Source organism: Mya arenaria, chromosome 11 (assembly GCF_026914265.1).
Source record: "Mya arenaria isolate MELC-2E11 chromosome 11, ASM2691426v1".
Lineage (NCBI taxonomy): Eukaryota > Metazoa > Mollusca > Bivalvia > Myida > Myidae > Mya > Mya arenaria.
In genome coordinates, this window is record NC_069132.1 from 64,194,860 (window position 1) to 64,215,919 (window position 21,060).

Genomic DNA, 21,060 nt, shown 5'->3' on the forward strand with positions numbered 1-21,060 from the left:
TATTTCTTATGCTTTGTTTAACATTAATAATAAGATTATAAACACATACATATCTTGCAGTTTCAACCCGATATTACTTCAATAGAACACAATTTCAAAAAAAATCTGCCAAATTCATAATGTTCCAAGTTCTTCATAGCCCGATTGAATGTGCCCTTTTAACCCTAACCATCCTGTCCTTTTTCTGCAGCACCCTGCCCTTTTTAAATTCTGGCTAAAACCCTATTCTAAATAGACTATTAAATACATGCAAGAACTACATACTCTGTTTCTACCAGTTATTTACCTGTACATCAGTCAAGAGAGCAGACTTCTCTTTTTCGAGACCAGATTTTTCTTGTTCTAAACTTTCAATTTTCTTCTGTAAGTTTTTTAAGTTTCCGTCTGTATCAATCTTTTGTCTATCAGCTGCCTGTGTAATTCATCAAAAATAAACAAAAAACATAAATACTATCACCCATAACAAAATTTAACTCCCAAGTCACAGTAGCGTTAATTCCATATATCCAAACTTTTCTTGTAAAATTTGAGAAACCATCTTTTTTATTCAAATGTAAGTTTTTGATGGTTGTTATTAGATCTATTGACAGTATATAGATTTTGGAAACTTAATTTAGTCAGATATTTAAATACATGTGCTTGGCCAAACACACAAATATTTGTAAAAAAAGAAACCATCTTTTAAATAAGATGCTAAGAATATGGAATTAAAGCTACTTCAAAAGCACAGGGGTGTGAACCCCAACACTTGTCTGCTTAAAGGGGCATAGCTCTAAAATTGATTTGGGCTAGGGTTATGGGCTTTGCTATAAGTTAATAACTGGTCATATTGTTTCTGGCAACATGTGTACTAAGTTTCAATTGAATATCTTTAACAATTGTGCCAAGTTTCATTTCAATATCTTTATCATGTGTACCAAGTTTCATTTAAATATCTTTAACAGTTGTACCAAGCTTAAGGTTATATTTTTTTGACACCGACCTCATCGACGTCGATAATGCCAACAACAAGACTATGACAATACCTCAACTTTATGTCTTAAAAAAACAGACGACCATTAAATTAATCCATGGTTTAAGATTTAGTGAGGAAAGGGTTTTGTACACAGTGTTCGGTCAAGAAAAATAAGGTCAAACATGAGGAGAAAACATGGGAAGGGGATATTTGAACATAATTGAAAGGGATGAAGGGATTAGAGTTCCATCTGCATCGATTTCCGATATCACCTCCACTTCCAATCCTCAAGTTGTTATAATTTTTTATTCCTTCCAATAAAATTTTGCTACGGTTCGATAGATTTTAATTTTCATTATAAATATGAATATAGTTTTCCAGTTTAATTTTTCCAGCTTAAAATCAATACAAAATTAGTCTTGTAGTTAATTTGTTCAATCTTAACAACTTATAAGGTAGCTACACAAATTCTTAGCAAAAAAATGAAGTGCCCTCGACAATTCAAAACATTTTCAGTTAGAAAAATAGACTTTATCTGACCCCTAAAAACAAGAGCAGGTTTTGGACTTATACAAACAAAACACACAGAAAAATCCATACCTTAAGACGTTCTACTATTTCCCGTGAAGACATATCGCTCGCAGTTAAGGCTGTCTCAAGCTCTTGTAGCTTTGTACGCAGACTGGCGCATTCCTTTTGTGCCATATCCACAGCTTGTTCTTTAGTCTGAAGGTTCTTGGTCAGTGTTGCATTCTGGGCCTCGCCTTTGCGTAGTTCCTGGCTAAGCTCATCCAAGCGTTTTTCTAGGACATTGCTGGCATTTGACTGGAAAAAAACAATAATTCAACCATTTAAAATTATATGTGATCAATATGTAATTCTGTATCAAATGTTGAATCGTTGTTCCTTTTTTTGGATTCAAGGTGCTTGACACCAGATGATGCAATTGCAAGAAAGTAAGATTATCAAAAAAATAACATAAATTTGACATCATTGTGTATACAATGCATACACGCCATACAATGTTCCTTATTGATGTATCACTTGCTTACAACACTTGCATCATTTGTAGTTTTTGCGCATTTTTCCAATTCAAAATTTACTTGTGTAGTCTACCACGTAAATCCAAGTAAGATTAATAAATAGTGTCAGTATATTAACCTGCACTCATAAACAGATATGATTTAAACTGGGAAACCATTATGCATTATTAGGGGAAACACAGATAAGACATCAACATGATTGGTGCGTTTATTATTTTAGGTATATTAAGTGATGTTTTATCAGCCTCCTACTGGCTCGCATTAACAATTTTAGGCTTGTTTTCAGAAAATACTGTATTTCATTTTTGGACCATCTGGTGTCTAGCCCTTTAAAATAAAGTCTGATATGAAGAAGTAACCTCTATTTACCTGTTGTGAATCATATTTCTTCAGCTCAGCTTCGGCCTTTTCCAGTTTCTTCTCCATCGTCCTCTTGGTGTTCTCGCTGGCATTCAGCTTCAGGGACAGGCTCGACATCTCCTTCTCCAAGATGCTCACCTTCTGTTTCAGGTTATTGGCATCAGCTGCTGGCAGAGAATCCGCTCTGAAAAATCAGCAACAAAAATTGTAGGGAAACTTACTAATAATCTAGTGGCACACCCTGATGCCTTTAATCATTAATGTCAGCCCACCAGAGTCTGGCAGTTCAAATTCAGTGGTTTTGTCATCTAAATCTTTTACATCTATTACTTGGCGGTCTTTTGATATTCCCGAAACTTAGTTTTTTCAAAAGTCAGTCATAGATTTGGTGCCACTTTTCAACGATTCAAAAATTTAAAATGCTTATTCCATTTGCAAACATCAGTAAATATTTAATTGCTGTTATATAAGTTACATGTAATTTTAACACCAAATGTGAAGCAAAACAATGCCTCCAGGGCAAGGAACAAAACTACATCATATGAAAAATAATTAGATTCAAGTATATTGACTGAAGCTTTTTACATAAATTTTACAAGCATTGAGACAGTGAAAATTATGAAACATTTTCAATACACTTTTTCAATTTGGCTCATGAAAGTAAATAATCAGTGGAATTCCATCAAAGAAAATCATTGATGATTCAATGTATGCTAAAAATGTAAATCAAGTAGTAAAACTATAAAGAGGATTACAATATTAAGGTAAAAAATAAATTATCATTTATCAAGCTGATCTTGTTAAATGCTTTCCAGGATTGCTTTAAATCTGCATTTCATATAATAGGGCTTGTTAATTTTTTTATATTTATGCCAAGCAAGCACAAGTGTATGACTTAGGGCACATTCTGTCTGATTTCAATAAAAGCTTACTGTGTTTTAGCAAGTGTATCGCGCAGAGTCTTATTTTCATCAACAAGTCTTTGCATAGTTCCTGGATCAGCTTGGCCCTCTAGTTTCTGAATGTGGGCTCGTAACTGCGCGACCTCGGTCATGTGTTGCTCATGAGTCTGTTGTAAACGCTGGTGGAAAGCGGCAACCTCGCGAGCCTGTCACGGAAATATATACTTGTTTGGGTCCTTGATATATTTCCTGCTAGCATCTTTAATATCAGGGGCCATATTCATTTTCAGATAAATATTATGTACATGTAGGCCAAAAAATTGGTTTAGTTTGGGTACATCCTTTTAAGAAACAGGTGCATTTAGGGTAATTAGGCTTTTTTGTGTGCCATTTTATTTGACGTTTTGTAAGAATGTTCTTTTCATCATTGGAGAATTGTGTCAAAGTTCTTCTTTATAAAGCTGTCATTACATTTTACACATTTAAAAAAAAACATTTATTTTTATTATATACTGAGGTAACCTCAACCAAACTTTTTTTTAAGGCTTTATCAGTTTAAATGACCGCAATAAAGTCAAATGAGTTTTAACATAAAATAAAATCATTTTTGTATCATCCTATATTTGTGCACCTTTTTAAAAAACACACGCCATTTTTACTGTAACAAAGGCCCCCCACCATTCCCTTAAAAGTGAAAAAAACAATTACCTGATATTCTATTTTTTCATTGAATTGTTTTTCTTTAGCTTGAGACTTGGCTGCTTCATTTTTCAACTCCTGTTTTAATTCTTTAACATTTCTCCTGGCGTCAATAACCATCTCTTGTTCTGAAAATAAACAACAACATGGTTTATTGAGATAATTATTTCATAACATCTACGTACAGTCGAAACCAGTTGGCTCGATTTCCTTATTGGCTTGAGCTTGATGTACAAAAAAATGTAAAGAACCAACTTGTCTTTACTCTATGTAAGCATTCCTGCTTGGCTCGATATTCGCAAGGCAATGTATTTCGGCCGGTCCCTGAGATATCGAGCCAACAGGTTTCGAATGTACATGCATGACAAAGTTACAACTTCTATATGAATTGCTTAATCAAAGGCTGGCCCAGTATTTATAATATCAATTTAAAAGTGTATATATATAATATAACGTTGTTTTTTTATTAAGTCAATGATATTAAAGTATTTGGAAAATTAGCAAGTATTAGGAAAATGACTTGAGATGTTTTATGAATCCCTGCTCAGAAATGTGATGTCTTTAAACAAGGTGTCTTAACAAAATGATATCTTAAATTTGCACAATCTTAGATATATCATAGCAAACCAGATTTGTAAGCCATATATATATATATATATATACATGTAAGGGACTTTATTATTGTTCGCTGTTTTTAATGTTGTTTTTCATATAATTTTATCATATATGTATATAAGCTGTCTTTGGTTTTGTTAATAACTTTAAAAGCAACCATTGTGACATTGTCCATTGATCAAATTAATTTGGTGATAGATGGGATTTCATAAAGATTAGTTACATAAAAGGGCCGTCAATCCTTTTAACACAAGCACTGAATTATCCTTTGTACATGACTTATCAACAGGAATATCCTTATCAAATATAAGATAGCTACACAAAGGCTTGGCTTAATGGAAGAAGGAAACACAGAAGAGTGAATCATCAATAGGATAGTTTTGGAAATGGGACGGGCCAATCATTTAACCTATATTTGATCCAGCTATCATTACTTAAAGCTGCACTCTCACAGATTTAACATTTTGAAAACTTTTGTTATTTTTTGTCTTAGAACGAGCAAACTTTTGCAAGCATGCATGGAAACGAGTGATATAAGACTGCTGCGAAAATATCAAATCGCAGGGGTTCATATATATGTTCAAAAATTAATGTGTTTTTCAAGCAATAGTAACGCTATCCGTGCTAGTGCAGCATTAACTCTGTAATATTTGTGTGAAATCAAAGTATAAACATTTTAACTGAAAACACACCTATTCCAACATTTTCAAGCTTTTTTTTAATACATACCATTCAAACTTTACAAATGTCACATATGCATAATTATAGTTGTTTTCAGTTCAACACATGGTAATGGTAGTTGTCCAGTTTAGAACTATCTTTCGAAATCTTAAAAATCATTTAGTTCCAGTTTAGTCAATTACAATTCAATTATAGAAACTCATTAAATTAACCAGAAAAATCCAGATATTACATTAAACTGTAATAAATGCACTGCAATGTACCTTGCTGGAGAGCCTTTTCCTTATCGTCCAGCTGTCTGCGTAGAGCAGCTTCCTGGTCACCTTTCAAAGGTTTCTGAAACAACCGGCAGTTACAGATATATAAAGTTTATATCCCTTCATGATTTTATAACTTTCAAAACATCCGGCAGTTACTTATAATAAACAAATTCTCTTCATGATTTTCCAATAAACTGTCCTTTTCAACTCATATTATTACTTCTTTTAATGTACAAATGCTATGCAACCTTTGAAATATTCTATATAAAACCATTAAAAGCCTGTATGTCAGTGCAAATTTCAAAATTACAATTAAGTTATTCTTAAGAAATGGAATTATTGCATACAGACATATATGAGCACGATTATGAAACATACAGTATTTATGCTGTGTAAATGAAAGTAATACACAAAAGTGTTCATAAAAGTAAACAGAAGTTCTGCACGTATACCTTATTCCATCCACTTGACGCCCCCACAGAAGCTCCTCCCTGCTTATTAAGGAGAATTTCAACCAGCTGCTGAGTTTCATTATCGCTAAGATTTGCCGTCTTCACTGTCGAAATCAGCTTGGTATTCCCTCCCTCTGCAAAATTATAAATATTTGTTCAATGTTTATTTTAAAATTAAAACAATAGGTCAAGGTAAACAGTATTGGGACCTTCCGACTATATTTTATATTCACATTTTAGATCAGATAGACATTCATAGTTTTTCATCTGAAAAACAAATGCTGAGTGGTAAAAAAACATGGTTGTTTGGGTAACCAGAAACACAACATTGTGACATTAGGGGAAATAACATTAACATAATCAATTACTTAAAATTGCACATTTGTACTTGATGTTCAATGAGCTCACTTATCTGTTTATAAATGCATACAATGTACATGTACATAAGCAGGCCTGCAAAGCTTTTGCTGCATTGTTTTCAATGTTCATGTTAGTAACTTAGAGTAAAACCAGGATTGTAAATAAGAACTTCCCCATCTTCAATCTAAATTTGTTATAACTTCAGATCGGAGGTTAGGATAGTTGAACTGATCTTTAAAATAGATTTTAGAATGTTTCTTCAAGGTATTTAGTATATTACCTTTAAAGTTCACTTTACTTTCAGCTGCAGGAGGAGCGGCAGCCTGCACAGTGGTTTGTTTTATCTGGATAATTTCTTCAACCACTTGGACCTGCTTCTGTTTGTCTTTCTTTTTCTTATCCTGTTTAATATGACTGTGTTTCAGTTCAACATCATCCCTGGGCACAGGGCCATGAATGAACTCTTCTACATTATCTTCAGAAACAACGGGGGTTTTCTCATCTCTGTTATGCAGAATAGTCTTCGTTGGCCTGTCCTTCTTCTTGCCCATTTTCAGGGGAACTTCTGGAGCAACTGGCTCAATAATTTCAGGCTCAATTTCAAGATTGACCATCTTGTGCTCAACAACTGTTACAGACTCAGTTTTACCAGATCTTGGGGACTGATCTCCTTTAGATTTTTCCTTGGGCTTTTTTCGTCTACGTGCATCCTTTTCAGCTTTCTTTTCTTGTTTTATCTTCGCCTCTTCCAGCTCCTTTTGACGTCTTTGCTCTTCAATCACTTCTTCAAATGTTTTCTCCTTCATGGTGAATGCTGATATAAGATAGATAAGAACAGCGGAGACAATGAAGACCACTGCTCCAACCATGACAATTTGTGCCTCAACCATGATTGCAAGTGTTTGTTTTTATTCAAATTTCAATATTTATTGCTGACAGTTTGTTTACAATGAAATCCTGCACGTGGGCTTTACCACGCCCCTAACAGGCTAACAGGTTTCCGAAGCTTGCACTCACTTTCAATAGAAGAGTTCGTCTGCAATGGAGAGAGGATAAGAAAATGATGAAAATGCAATTAGTTGAGTTATTGTGTGTGTTTTCGTTGAAAAGAAAAAGTCATTCATGTACATTTTGAGCAGAAACCATGTCCACGTCAACAGTTCGTTTTTGACAGCTCAGGGTTTTGCGACTTTTACCATTGCTATTCTGACAATTAAGCGTGACTTTATAAGATTAATATAACAATCATAAGATCAAACGAATATACGGTCATTTCGCACCTATTACCGACATATACTAATGTAATTTACTTACTATTACAAACTTTTTTCACACCTCGAACCGGCGACACTTCCATTCAATGGTGGATGCTTTAACCAGTCTACGCTTTATGTAAGAAGCATTCTCATTGGTCAATCTTTGACAGATGAACGGCTGTTGTTTTTACTCCCACGTCAGAAGACAATAGTTTCTACACACTTAAACGACAAAAGTATTTTTATCATACAAGAAAAAGAACACTAAAAATACAATAGTTTGACACCATGTCTATAAAATGTCAATCTTTAATTCTTATAAAATTTGAAATATATACTCGATCCATTGGATGGAAAAGCCAAGTTGACCTACATAGTAAAAGCGCCACCTATTAACGCACCTGCTTATTTCCTTTTGTTAACCGGCGTCGGTCCGTTTGAAACAGTGGTTTGTAATTGTTTTCGGTGTTGATCTGAAAGTATGCCTCCTCCGACAGAGAAAAGAACGCTTGAGGAAGCGGAATCCATTTTGGAAGGGGTAAAAGCAGTGGTTTTGGACATAGAGGGAACGATCACGCCCATATCATTTGTGAAGGTAATGTACATTTCTAGCATCACATGGAATGATGGTTGTTTACCAACCGCAGAACCCTTTGTCAGTTGTTTTAAATGGCTTTGTTGATACTTTTTTGTCATAGCTGTTGCTTATCTGTTATATGTAATTTGAAGGAAGTTTTATTCAAAGGTGTCATGTTGTATTTCACGTGTTTCCACGTTCACTTCAGAATGCCAGAACACCCAGCATCCTCCACACAAATTTGTTACAAAATTAGACAAGGGGTCATCTCAAAATACTTTTGTTTGGAATGAGACATTAGTTAAAAATGAATCAGATGAAAGATCAATGATACCAGGTTCAAACATACATTCCACAACATGTTAGTTTAAGTAAAAAAATATAAATATAGGTCTATGCAATTATCAGGATTTTGATAAATTTATTGGATTATTTGCTTAAGTATTTGTGTGTATTTTCAGGACAAATTGTTCCCATATATTAGAGAAAACATTGAAACCTACCTGACCAGCAAGTTTGATGATGATGAGACGAAAGCTGATATCACAGCTCTTAGAGATTTGGTAAGATAATTATCAACGTTTATATCAGTGCAGACTGATATAACATTTATTTTACCCATTGAAGGTTATCACTTCTTCCTTAAATTGATTGGTCCACTTATTGATAAGATGAATCTTTATGAAAACAAAATATTTGTTATCTTCAGGATTTAATACCATAGCATTTTAATAACCCATTTCATTGTAATGCTAAAAACAAACTAGTTCAAAGGTTAAAAATGACACATATATTTTATTTTTAGAACTCTGTTTGTTAATGTTAAGTTTAATGTAACAAAAGTGTTGTCTGTTCAAAATTGAGAAAATTGTGTCTAAAGGATGTTTGACTGTATTAAACATAAACACATGTCTTTAAATGCATCCAGCAAAACTTAATGAAGACTTATATTACATTTAAGGCCAAGAAGGACAAGGAAGGTGGGGCAGATGTTGTTGAAATCCCGGACTCAACAGATGATAACGAGGATGCGGTTGTGAAGGCTGTAGTAAAGAACGTTATAGCTCAGATGGATGCGGATAGAAAGTCAACAGAGCTTAAACAGTTGCAGGGTCACATGTGGCGAGAGGCATACAAGACGAAAAAAGTTGAGGGAGAGTAAGTGAATATATTGTTATTTAGGTTATATTCTTGTGGACTGACCAACTTGTGATGTTTCAAATTTTGTTAAAGATTAACCAGGACAACCATGTTTAAAAAAATGTCTAAGATTGCTTTGGTCATAATTAAAACAGTAAAAACAATAAATTAAGTAGAAACATTTAAAAAGACGTTAATAACCTTCAGGTCAAACTTAAAGGATATTGTGATTCATGTTATATATGCTAAAAAATACAAGCGTAGGTTATGGAAACATTTTATGTTGGAAAATTATTTTATTGTGAATGAACTATGTATACTATCAGTTTTTTTTGGGGGGGCCTGATTCAGAAAAAGTATATATTACCCCATACTCATGTTTAGGAGCATTGACCTCTTAACATTTAAAAATTAATTGCCATTCATGAATATGTCAATAGGTTTGTTGTGGTGGGGGGGGGGAATCACCTATCTACCTAGCTATCTCTGTTTAATGTCAACTCCTTTTCCGAGTGTTACTGACATGAACGTGCGCGCCGGCTTGTTAGTGAAAAAATAAAACACTGTGCCACATGCTTTATATTTCCAATAATAGATAAAAAGGTTTGGGATGATCAGGAAACCTGAACCACAAAGTTATTTTTGTTTGGCCTGATATACTAACCAGGACCAGTATTCAATACTGGTCTAATCCTTATCCTTACATATGCCTCAGTGATTACATTCCACCTATTGGTTAGCTAAATATTTAAGCCAATCAAAACACTTAGTTTCTTATCTTAAATTTAAGTTCAATCTAAGTAGCTTATTAAATGTGGCCCCTGTACTTGTAGATTATTTGAGGACGTGGGACCAGTGTTACAACAGCTGTGCGAGGAAGACTTCCGTATCTATATCTACTCCTCGGGAAGTGTCGAAGCACAGAAACTTCTCATTGCAAACTCTACAGACGGTGACCTTACAGAGGTATGTGCAGGTTTGCTCATCCAGTGCACCATTTAGGCCTAAAAAGCAGGGTGGTGGACCCCACTCTTCTTTTCCAGCACCCAGCTGCCTTTTTACTTTACCTTGCTGAGCCCTTTCGTTCGACAGAGTCAGTTTGCAGAAAAGCGTATATAAAAAATAAATAAACATCATTTTGTCTCTGAAGTAAAGATATCAACTAAGGTATTCATAACAAACTATGAGTTTTGTAAGAAATTACAGCACATTCATACGCAAAATGAAATTGAACATTGACAATTGCTAGTGCCCCATTTAAGGATCATTCAATGCCCATTAGAAGTGCCCTTTCTGACATATCACCCTGCCCTCTAATCCTGGCTGGAGCACAGCTGTCATCCACGATTGTTAGTTAAGTTTTGCTGGTCCTAAATTGTTTTGGGGAAAATGGATTTTTTTTGCTTATCATGACTGGTATGGAAAACACAATGGTCTATTACTATAGTCATTTGTGTGTGTTTATTGGTCACTAGTGTGCAAAAAATGCAGCAAGGAAATGCCCAGGAAAATCTAGGCCACATCTTTAATACAATTGTATAACTCAAATGTCAAACAAAATATCCAAAAATCACTTTCTTATTACATTTTCTGCTGTCCAAAAAATTATGATAATATCCAAACACCATTAATGTTAAAAGTCCTCTACAGGTGGATATTTGTCTAATGTTGCTGTTTGATTGCCGATGTAACATCAGTTTGCTTAAAAAGAGATTTTCACCTCATTAAATCAATGATGCATAACAGATTGACCAAAAATTTAAACCATGTGTAAACAATGTAACATGTATTCTATTTATTTTATTTATACATGTATTATTGTACTATAACATGTTTTTATAGTTTAACTAAAAAATGTTGGCTCGATTTTGACGAAAGTTGTAAGCTTAAAAAACACTCACAGATCTGTTTCCTGGGTGAAAACCAGTCTGGCCCCAATTTCTCAAAACTTCTTAAGTCCCTTATAACAGGATTAAGCTAATCTCACTATTTTTGTTTTTCTATATTATGCGTAACATTTACTTCTGCGAGAGTTTTTATATGTTATGAAGTAAATATTTGTATGATAATCACAATTAACTATTTTTCATTTACCAAAATCGATTTTAAGTAAGTATTTTGGCTAATTGAAATAAGCGGCTTAAGCCTGTTAAGCTTAAGAAGTTTCGAGAAATTGGGGCCATGTGTTCATTTTGAGAGGCCACTAGAGGTATTCCTGGTTGGGATTGAACCCATGACCTCTTGTGCAAGAGGTTAACACTACCTTTTTAACCCACTCTCACAAGTACTTTTACAATTACAATTGATATATACAATTAATACACACTGTTTCAGATATTTTCTGGTTTCTTTGACACCAATGTTGGACCAAAGACTGAGGCTGAGAGTTATAAAACCATTCGGGCAGAAATCATCAAGGACTTTGACGGAGAATCGGTTGACGTGGAAGAAATACTCTTCCTTACTGATAGCCCTGATGGTATGAGACATTATTCACTGTAATTTACCTACATGAAACTGACCAGGCCTTTTTCTGTAGTTCCCACGGATCGGACTGTCTGACCCATTCCTCTAGCAAAATGATATATTTCCCAATCTGGAGATACTTGTAGAATCACTTCATGAAAATTTATTTCCCTTGACATGCGCTGTGTGTTTTATATTGCAATGCAACCGCCATTTTTAATCGTTATATATGCGCATGTCCGCACATCAGTATGCCAGTAGACTTTGACAATCGCCACTATTCTTAAGTTAATGAAACCAAGGTGACCAATACACTTTACAAAATGACACATTGGGGTACAACCTTACAACTTTATTTAAAACGTTATATATTATAAATTACGGGATAGTAGGTGACCCAATAAGGAATATGCAGTGCAAAGGAAACTCTCTCACACCCAAATATGGTTTCCTGCGCCCCTTATATCCCATAACGTGTCACCTATTAACCCTGTAACGTACAATTTATGTTTACAGCCTGTTTACATGATTAAATGTTTCATTTATTCATCAGAAAATAGAAGCCAATTTGATACAATATAATTTTGGTGACCAAATAAGGAAAAATATTGGGTCACCATGTGACCAGTCCTGGACCAATGGCGTTGAATCATTTAGGTTGGAGGCGTCATATGAAGCTTGATTAACATTCATACAAATTAATTTAACATATCTGGTTTATGTGTATCTTCAGAGGCTAAAGCTGCAAGACTTGCGGGCTGGGTGGCGATACTTGTGGACAGATCTCTCGAACAGGAAGACAGTATAGAAATCGACGAGGCGACTCGACAGTCTTTCCAGGTTATTGAAAACCTGCACGACCTGTTTGGAGATGATGATCTCGACGAAATGGAAGGATTTGATGGACAGGTAGGGTGTTGGGAAATGGTTACAAGTAATATGATACAGGCCTGTTTTTTCTTCAGATTTCTGTTCATGCCGCCTAAGGTAGGCATATTAAAGTAGCACCATCTGCCGATTGTTGATTCTGTCTGTCTTTCCAGTTTTCTATGACAATACTGTATTGTGGAGATATTTTTTTAAATAATCTGCACATTTGTTTAGTAAATAAAGGCGATGTGTCACATGCAAGACCCTTGATTCTACCTCAAAGGTCAATTTCACACTTAAAGTGTTTTAATCATAATGGATTGCTGCACATTATGATATATGTGCTCATGGATAGAGTAACTGTATAGTTGGTCAAGTCAGGGCTGTTACTTTGTTATGCATGGAGAGGTTTTAGAATTACTTGGTGCATGTGTACAGTACATAAAATGATGTTTCGTTTCTACCTCTTACTTACACGTTAATCACTCCCCCAAACTTGAGGTCAACCATCATGGGGTCTGGCATAAGGTTAAATAGTTTCACTTAGATCTTAAGGCTATTCCAGTAAAACATATAACCCAAGAGGGGAAGGCAATTATTTTATTAGTATATTGGTGGGTGTTTTTTTCTGCTAATTTGAACCCCAAAAGGGTAAATTTGCTTCTGTAGGGAGGTGGCATAATTCAAAAGTGCCTTCCCCCTGGGGGTTATATGTTTAAACGGAATAGCCTTTACCAAAATGTAGGACTAAATATAAATAAAATTCTTTGCCCACTCATTTAATCTTCAAATCAATAATATGGAGTGTCGAGACCAATATTTATTTTAATCTTAGGTTAAAAGAGTAAAGCTGGCTGCCAATGGAGAGTTTGATGATGATGATGAAGATGACGAAGACGAGGTGGATGATGATGGTGAGGAGGATGAAGAGGCAGAAGATTTCGCTGAGGATGAGGAGGCCGGGGAAGATGGAGAGGAAGAGGAGGAGGCTTAAAAAGGGAGAGGTGTCAGGGGAGATAACTATGTCTCATTGTATATCAATTAATGGGGGATAACAGGGCGAGAGTGCCTAGGGGAGATAAATGTGCTTTAAATAAATTGAATTGAATAATTCTATGCACAAGTGTTCAAAGTTGGCACTAGCTCCAAGATAAAAACTTATTTAATTGGGTTTTTTGGTCGTGGAGAAATCAAAACTTATTTATATATAGGATTTATACAAATTGGCTATAAAGTATATTTTTGGTTATACAGAAAAAAACAGGAGTTTGAGGCTATAGCTTAAATAATTGATCGTTTTTATGACATTATGAGAAAATAGAGGTTTTTCATTCCTTCAGCGTGGAATGAAAAGTACAGTTTACATCTACAGAAATTATAATATTTTAGAAATATTCAAACTTAACATTTTGTAATTTTAGAATGAAACGCATGGGAATTATTTTGTATCAATGATGGATGGATGCACTCTCAGTAGATTGATCGTTTTGACAACTTATTTATTTTTTGTCTTGGAATGAGCCTATTTTTACGTAAATATCTGAAAACCAGTGACTCAAGACTGCTTATAAAAGATGATATTGCAGTTTTTCATAATTACGTTCGAAAATTGATAGTTATGGTACTAACGCTTTAAGAAAGGTTAGTTTTTCGGCAGTTGCCAAACAATTGATATCTGATCTTTTGTGAATCATCTTATATGACTGAATTGAAGGCATTGTCAAAACTTTCAATCTGAGAGAGTGTGGCTTTAATGTCAGTTTTACGCCATAGAGCTCGACGTGCGTCATCCGATATCCAAATCCATTTTTTGTACAGAACTAGATGTATCTTGTTTTATATCCTCATTTTGTTAATGATATGGCCTAATATGGATATTACTGGTATGTGAATCTTGTTTTCATTATTTATCACATGTTTTGATCTTCTCTCTTACGCTGAATTAATAACTCGTCTGACATTTTGCATGCACCATTTCTACAGTTATAATGTCAATTCATTAGAATTAAATTTCATCTCAGATCTCAGTCATTTTGATACTCATTTGGAAAACTCTTATAACAGGATTCAACACTAACTCTACTTCCTGTGGGTTCTGAAGGGACACCACAAATTTAACCCAAGTTTCACTATTTAAAGTCAGGTGCCCCTTACAGAAAATTGTCATTTGGACTTGTTTTCTTCTAAAAAATTTATGTTTTTTTGCCTGTTGAAAAATTTCTTTAAAAAAAATTTGTTTATTTTTTTCAAATTCCGGGTGATCTCTATCCACTGCCGGAAAATGGGGGGAAGGATCAAAAATTCCGGGGATTTTTCCCTTTGCTGGGTGATATGGCATATATGGTTTTAATACTGAATTGTTTTACCAAAAATTTCATATTAAACTTGCTGTAGAAGGGCTCTTAAATTCTTCATATGTCATACCTACCCTACCTATTTTTTTTAAGGATGTAACCCTAACCAAACAAATTTTTTTTTTAGGCCTTAGTATTGTTATTGTCTTACAAAGATATCTATTAGGGTTTGCTTGAGAGTAACAAGTATTTTTTCCTTCTATCAAACGAAAGATTTATGGTGTCCTGCTGGGACACCTGGGTCTGTATTCACTAAGGCCTTAGACTGAGTTTGAGACTTGGGCTCAGAAAAATAAATTCTTAAATGTTCCAAAATATCTATGCTATGACTAATTTTGACAACAGATGTGTGCTTGTTTATAGAACAGATTATTTTAAGCAGGTAAAGCTCTTTTGACCATATTTACACCTGTAATATCCTTTTTACAGTAAAATTAAGATATGGCTTTTCTAAGCTGTAGTCTTAAACTCAGCCTCAGGACATTAATGAATTCGAGGCCTGACCTGGAAGTTCTTGTGTCCCCTCCATGAAATATAGTGTACACTGGTTCAAGGGATTCTGTTCGTGTCAGACTCGGAATATTGTCTTACAGATAACAGACGCTGTATTCTGCTGTATACTGATAGAGATTGGTTAATCGTTTTGCATCAAAGTCGCTAAATAAAGCTACAATATAGTGAGAACCAGTCTGATTAAATGGATAAAACGAAGAAGCACCAAATGCTTAGAAACATGTTAACAATACACAATGCTATCCAAATTTTCCGAAACTAAATCTATATATTTATTTTTAAATAAATAAACAGAAAAATTAAAATGAATATAGTTTTGGAACTGCATACATTTTTTCGCTATCTGCATAATAACAATAATGTCATATATGATATCTTTATTTAGTCATTTTCATATTTACCAAAAATGACGCAGCTATACAATGAGGAACATTGGTAAACAGCTCGATAATGATGCAAAAATCAAGAATCAATCAGAAAAACCATGTATTGAAATTATTTTTATTCAGGGATGATATGTTGTATTGTGTTGTAAAAATGGCAGACTGATTGGATGTATGATTATTACAAGTAACCCATGTGTATTTGTTACTATGCTTAGGATTAAGTGTCCATGCATTTATTGTTTGTTTATGTCATTTATATCATTGTTTTGAAGTATACATCTCTTATTTTAATTTGTAACTTATTCTTATGTATTTTACTTTCACAATCATTTTCAATTTCCTTTTTATACAAGTGTTACCATACAATAGTCATTTTGTATTGGTTTTATTCAATTACGTTTAATACTTGTTTTGTCTGTTATAAATGTTTTTGCGTATTTGTAAAATCCAAACTCAAGCACATTTAAAGCTGCACTCTCACAGATGACCGTTTGACAAAAAAATTAAAAAAAATTCTGTCCATTTTTTTCTTGTGTATATCTGAAAACAAGTGATATAAAACTGCTGACAAAAAATCAGATCGCTTTTTTCACATTTACTCTTGAAAATTGATGTTTTATGGCTAAAACCTAAAATCTGTGAGAGTCCAGCTTTACCAATTAACCTTTGCTTTTTAGTTCATTTAAAATCACTGCAATGTGGAATTTTGTAAGAACTGAACAATTGTACATATATTTTCATATCAAAACCAAGCACATTAAGTACCATATATTGTCAGTTATCATGTCCCAACTGTTGCGTGGCAGTTTATGGAAGCTGAACAATTGTATATAGCTTTTTTTGTCATAACAGAACTGAGCACATCTAGTACCATATATTGTCAGTTTATCATGTCCCCACCCTCGTGTGGAAGTTCATGATAACTTAACAATTGTATATAGCGTTTTTTGTCATTTCTTAACCAAGCACATCTAGTACCATATATTGTCAGTTATCACGTCCCCACCCTCCGTGGAAGTTCATGATAACTGAACAATTGTATTGAACAATTGTATATAGCGTTTTTTGTCATAACAGAACCGAGCACATCTAGTACCATATATTGTCAGTTTATCATGACCCCACCCTCGCGTGGAAGTTTATGATAACTAAACAATTGTATATAGCGTTTTTTGTCATTTCTAAACCGAGCACATCTAGTACCATATATTGTCAGATTATCACGACCCCACCCTCGCGTGGAAGTTCATGATAACTGAACAATTGTATATAGCGTTTTTTGTCATTTCTTAACCAAGCACATCTAGTACCATATGTTGTCAGTTAATTACGACCCCACCCTCGCGTGGAAGTTCATGATAACTGAACAATTGTACATAGCTTTTTTTGTCATATCAAAACCATGCATACAGGTATAAGTATCATCTTGCAAACAAACCACATTTTCAATGTGGCGGTTTGCCTCAAACGAGCATAATTTATAATATTTTCTGTGGCTTAATATGTACCTGAATGTCTGTGGTCTAACATGCACCTGTTTTGATGGGTCAATCCCCATTCACATACCTATAGCAGGGATGTGATTTGTGGCCCCAGAACCCCCCCCCAAAAAAAAAAAAACCTGAAAAAAAAAAATTTGGTTGCTTTCAGTTGTTTAAGCTAATATACCAGTTGGCTTCAAATTTGTAGTCAGGAGAGCCCTTAAAAGAGCTTCTAAAAAGCCATTTTTTCTTCTACAGCAGTGCGCTTTTGACCCCCAAGAGCGCCCATATTAACCCATGGCCGAAAATGTTTCAGCCCTCCAGCTGCCAGGTCAATCACATCCCTGCTATAGTTACAGGGGTTTAGCAGAAGAGTTATGGAAGGGTGCTAATCCCTGTCCTGTTTTTGGTAGCACCATTTTGCCTTCCTGGAGACCAGCATGGGCACCCTCCTGTCGTAATAGACTACTTAAATATTTCTTTATTTGATTTAAATTAAAAGCTGTTTATAAATTCATACAAACTGGACATATTTGGCAGTTGAAACCAAATATTTACTTCAATAAGGCACAATTCTTAACAATAACTGGCAAATTCATTAGATCCAATTCTTCACAGCTTGACACCATGTGCCTTTTTATACGCCCGAAGGGTCGTATTATGTTATGGCCTCCATCGTCTGTCCGTCCGTCTGTCTGTCTGTCCGTCCGTTAGCAATTCCGTGTCCGGGCCATAACTTGGTAACTAATAAAGTGATTTTCAAATAACTTTATACAAATCATCACTACATTAAAAGGATGTATCGCGTGCAATTTCCAGGTCCATACCTCAAAGACTAGAATCACCATGGGGGTGCGTTAGCAAATCCGTGTCCGGGCCACAACTTGGTCACTAATTAAGTCATTTTCAAATAACTTTATACAAAGCATCATTACATTAAAAGGATGTGTCGCGCGCAATTTCTAGGTCCATACCTCAAACACTAGAATAACCATGGGGGGGCGTTAGCAATTCTGTGTCCGGGCCACATCTTTGTTACTAATAAAGTGATTTTCAAATAGCTTTATACAAATCATCACTACATTAAAAGGATGTGTCACATGCAATTTCCAGGTCCATACCTCAAAGTCTAGAATCACCATGGGGGGACGTTAGCAATTCCATGTCCAGACCATAACTCAAAGACTAGAATCACCATGGGGGGGCGTTAGCAATTCTGTGTCCGGGCCACATCTTTGTTACTCGTCCGTTAGCAATTCCGTGTCCGGGCCATAACTTGGTAACTAATAAAGCGATTTTCAAATAACTTTATACAAATCATCACTACATAAAAGGACCTCAAGCCGAATCTTCTTCGGGCGTATAATGCTCCGTTTCGCGGTGCTCTTGTTCTCCCTAATAGCACCCTGTCCCTTTTCTGCAGAACCATGCCCTTTATATAACCTGGCTTAAACCCTACAGTTATCCAAAAATCAAATTTTAACCACTGGATATGGTAACAAAACAAACTTCTAACTATTTGTAAAATTCAATTAATGGAACCTTTTCTAAAATATCTCAAACTAGCTATGATCGCCTGCCTTAAACTGGCAGAAATGAACACCACTTTTTCCTCCAACAAATTCATTATTTGATTATGACGTCACAATATTATAAATCATGATAGTTCTCTGAGGCACATTTGTTTGCTTGTTATGATTGTAAATAGCATTTGTCGTTGTACAGTTGTCACTTTTGTTTTTTGATAATGTATATCATGTACTGTTTTTTATGTATTTAAACATCATTTTTGCACAATTTATATAAAAAAATATTATAAACTTTTTATTCTTAACAGCTGTATTTATAGTTTCTTAAAAAGAAAAAGATCTATGTATTTTATATTTTAATAAATTAATAATGGCTTAAAGTCAACTTATTCTAACGTCATGTAATAATCATAGTTTTGTTTGCAGCGCACTTATCACGTGGTTCAAAATCACTTTCTACTGTCTCAATTAACTTATTCTCTTTTTTTACTTATAATTGTATTATGAACATTCACATTGGGCCGATTGTTCAGAACTTTGATAAAGTTAACAACGTTACAAGTCATCGTTAATCGTTGTGAACTTTAAAATGAGAACTTTTTTATGATGCACGCATATATTTGCAAAAAACACAAGTTGTCTCAAACCATATGAGAAATTCTGCAGATCACGTGGGCATCCATTCAACTTCCAGTGCAGAAACAATTTTAAAGTTTACAATGATGATGTTAACAACGTTGATAACTTTAACAAAGTTCAAATCAATCGGCCCAATGACACTGATCATATTTCTCATTCAATGCGTCTTAGGGGAGTATTCAATATAGCATATGGTCTAAATTGACATGGCACTTAATATGCCTGCCAATGCCCTTAACTATTACCTACTTTGTGTAATAGTCCAAGTCCATATGTTTGTCCAGGGTTATCATGTGACTTCTATTAAGAACATTTCCCTATTGGTTTTACAGTTACTGTTTTGAATGTCGATTGTATCCAAGAATGATCTGGCGAGTCTGATTAGTAAATATAACACACCAATACAGGGAATGTATCGTAGTCTTTGGAACTCGACTGATTGATTGACAGTCACTCAGGTAGTATTTTAAATACCACCTATTGGCAGGTATTCAATATAATACTTAGGCAAAACAAATGTGTGGCAATTGTTACATCTTGTCCAAAAACAGGTGGGGAATCGAAGGAGCGATTTTTTTTATTTGTTTTATAAGGCTTTGTATTTTAATTTTCAGTATAACCATTTAAAAACTACAAATTAAATGGCAAAGCTCTAAAACAAATATGGAAAGAGTTTTTTAACTGATGGACTGGCCATGGGTAGGGTTGGCACCTTTCTTAGGTAAGGACGGGTAAGCTAAACCAGAGCTCTTTTTATAGGCCTTATCCATAGACGGACGTCAAAGTATCGGTGTATTGATTTTATCTTCCAATGAAAACTCTCTGATTATTTACTCCTGGAATTAATCTTAAGAGGTTTATTGAATACAGCCCCCTGGACATTTTTACATCACTAGTTCATTAACTCATACATGAGTTGTGCAATTGTATTTATTTTCAACATCTTGTGTCAGTTCGTTTTATATGTGCATGTCTAATCGGAAAATAATGGTATATGTGTCAGAAGGTTCAATGTTGAAAGTTTATGACAGTTAATGTTATTTTTTATAAACATAATTTCAGAAAGATTTTGGTAAGCAAAATATGTAGTAGGTACATATGTAAAAAAAATAAAACCTTTTTTATTATCAGTTATTGAATATGATTAGTTATTGAATTAATTTTAAATCTAAGCAAGTTTCTTTCAAATATTTGATCTATACATGTGAAATATGAATTTAGAACTTTGTGCATCACTCTGTCTGACATATTTTTTTTAAGACTGTATGTTCCTTGTTTTGATTTCAAATGGTGCAAATATGTGTTCAATGGGAGTTATTTGACTGTGAATAATTATTTGTAGTTCCAAGTTTTGTATAAGTGTGTATGTACTTTATGTGTAGATGTTGATGAATCGGTGAACTGTGTCACCACCTGTAACATGTGTATACACATGTTTTTGCAAAAGAAATAAAACTGTAGAATGATTTAATTGTTATATGTTTTGTTTGCAAAGTTATGGCACATGCAATACAGGACATAT

General features: G+C 34.3%; 2 protein-coding genes across 7 annotated transcripts in view; one reads left to right on the forward strand and one right to left on the reverse strand.

Moving 5' to 3' along the window:
• The window catches only part of LOC128207749 (ribosome-binding protein 1-like), a 39,709-nt gene extending 31,974 nt beyond the window's left edge, over positions 1 to 7,735 (reverse strand). For all 6 annotated transcript variants that reach the window (XM_052910877.1, XM_052910874.1, XM_052910876.1 and 3 more), the window contains exons 1-9: positions 7,642 to 7,735; positions 6,608 to 7,363; positions 5,968 to 6,101; positions 5,519 to 5,591; positions 3,969 to 4,087; positions 3,291 to 3,466; positions 2,368 to 2,542; positions 1,556 to 1,780; positions 287 to 412 (exon numbers count right to left, since the gene is read on the reverse strand). In XM_052910877.1, coding sequence (XP_052766837.1) covers positions 287 to 412; positions 1,556 to 1,780; positions 2,368 to 2,542; positions 3,291 to 3,466; positions 3,969 to 4,087; positions 5,519 to 5,591; positions 5,968 to 6,101; positions 6,608 to 7,217 — 1,638 coding nt within the window. In that variant the 5' untranslated portion in view covers positions 7,218 to 7,363; positions 7,642 to 7,735. The remainder of the gene's footprint in view (positions 1 to 286; positions 413 to 1,555; positions 1,781 to 2,367; positions 2,543 to 3,290; positions 3,467 to 3,968; positions 4,088 to 5,518; positions 5,592 to 5,967; positions 6,102 to 6,607; positions 7,364 to 7,641) is intronic.
• Positions 7,736 to 7,985: 250 nt separating this feature from the next.
• LOC128208245 (enolase-phosphatase E1-like) lies at positions 7,986 to 21,004 on the forward strand. Its single transcript, XM_052911728.1, has 7 exons — positions 7,986 to 8,178; positions 8,622 to 8,723; positions 9,122 to 9,318; positions 10,134 to 10,266; positions 11,635 to 11,779; positions 12,500 to 12,675; positions 13,472 to 21,004. The coding sequence occupies exons 1-7, from the start codon at positions 8,065 to 8,067 to the stop codon at positions 13,628 to 13,630; spliced, it is 1,026 nt and encodes a 341-aa protein (XP_052767688.1). The 5' UTR covers positions 7,986 to 8,064; the 3' UTR covers positions 13,631 to 21,004.
• The last annotated feature ends 56 nt before the right edge of the window (positions 21,005 to 21,060 follow it).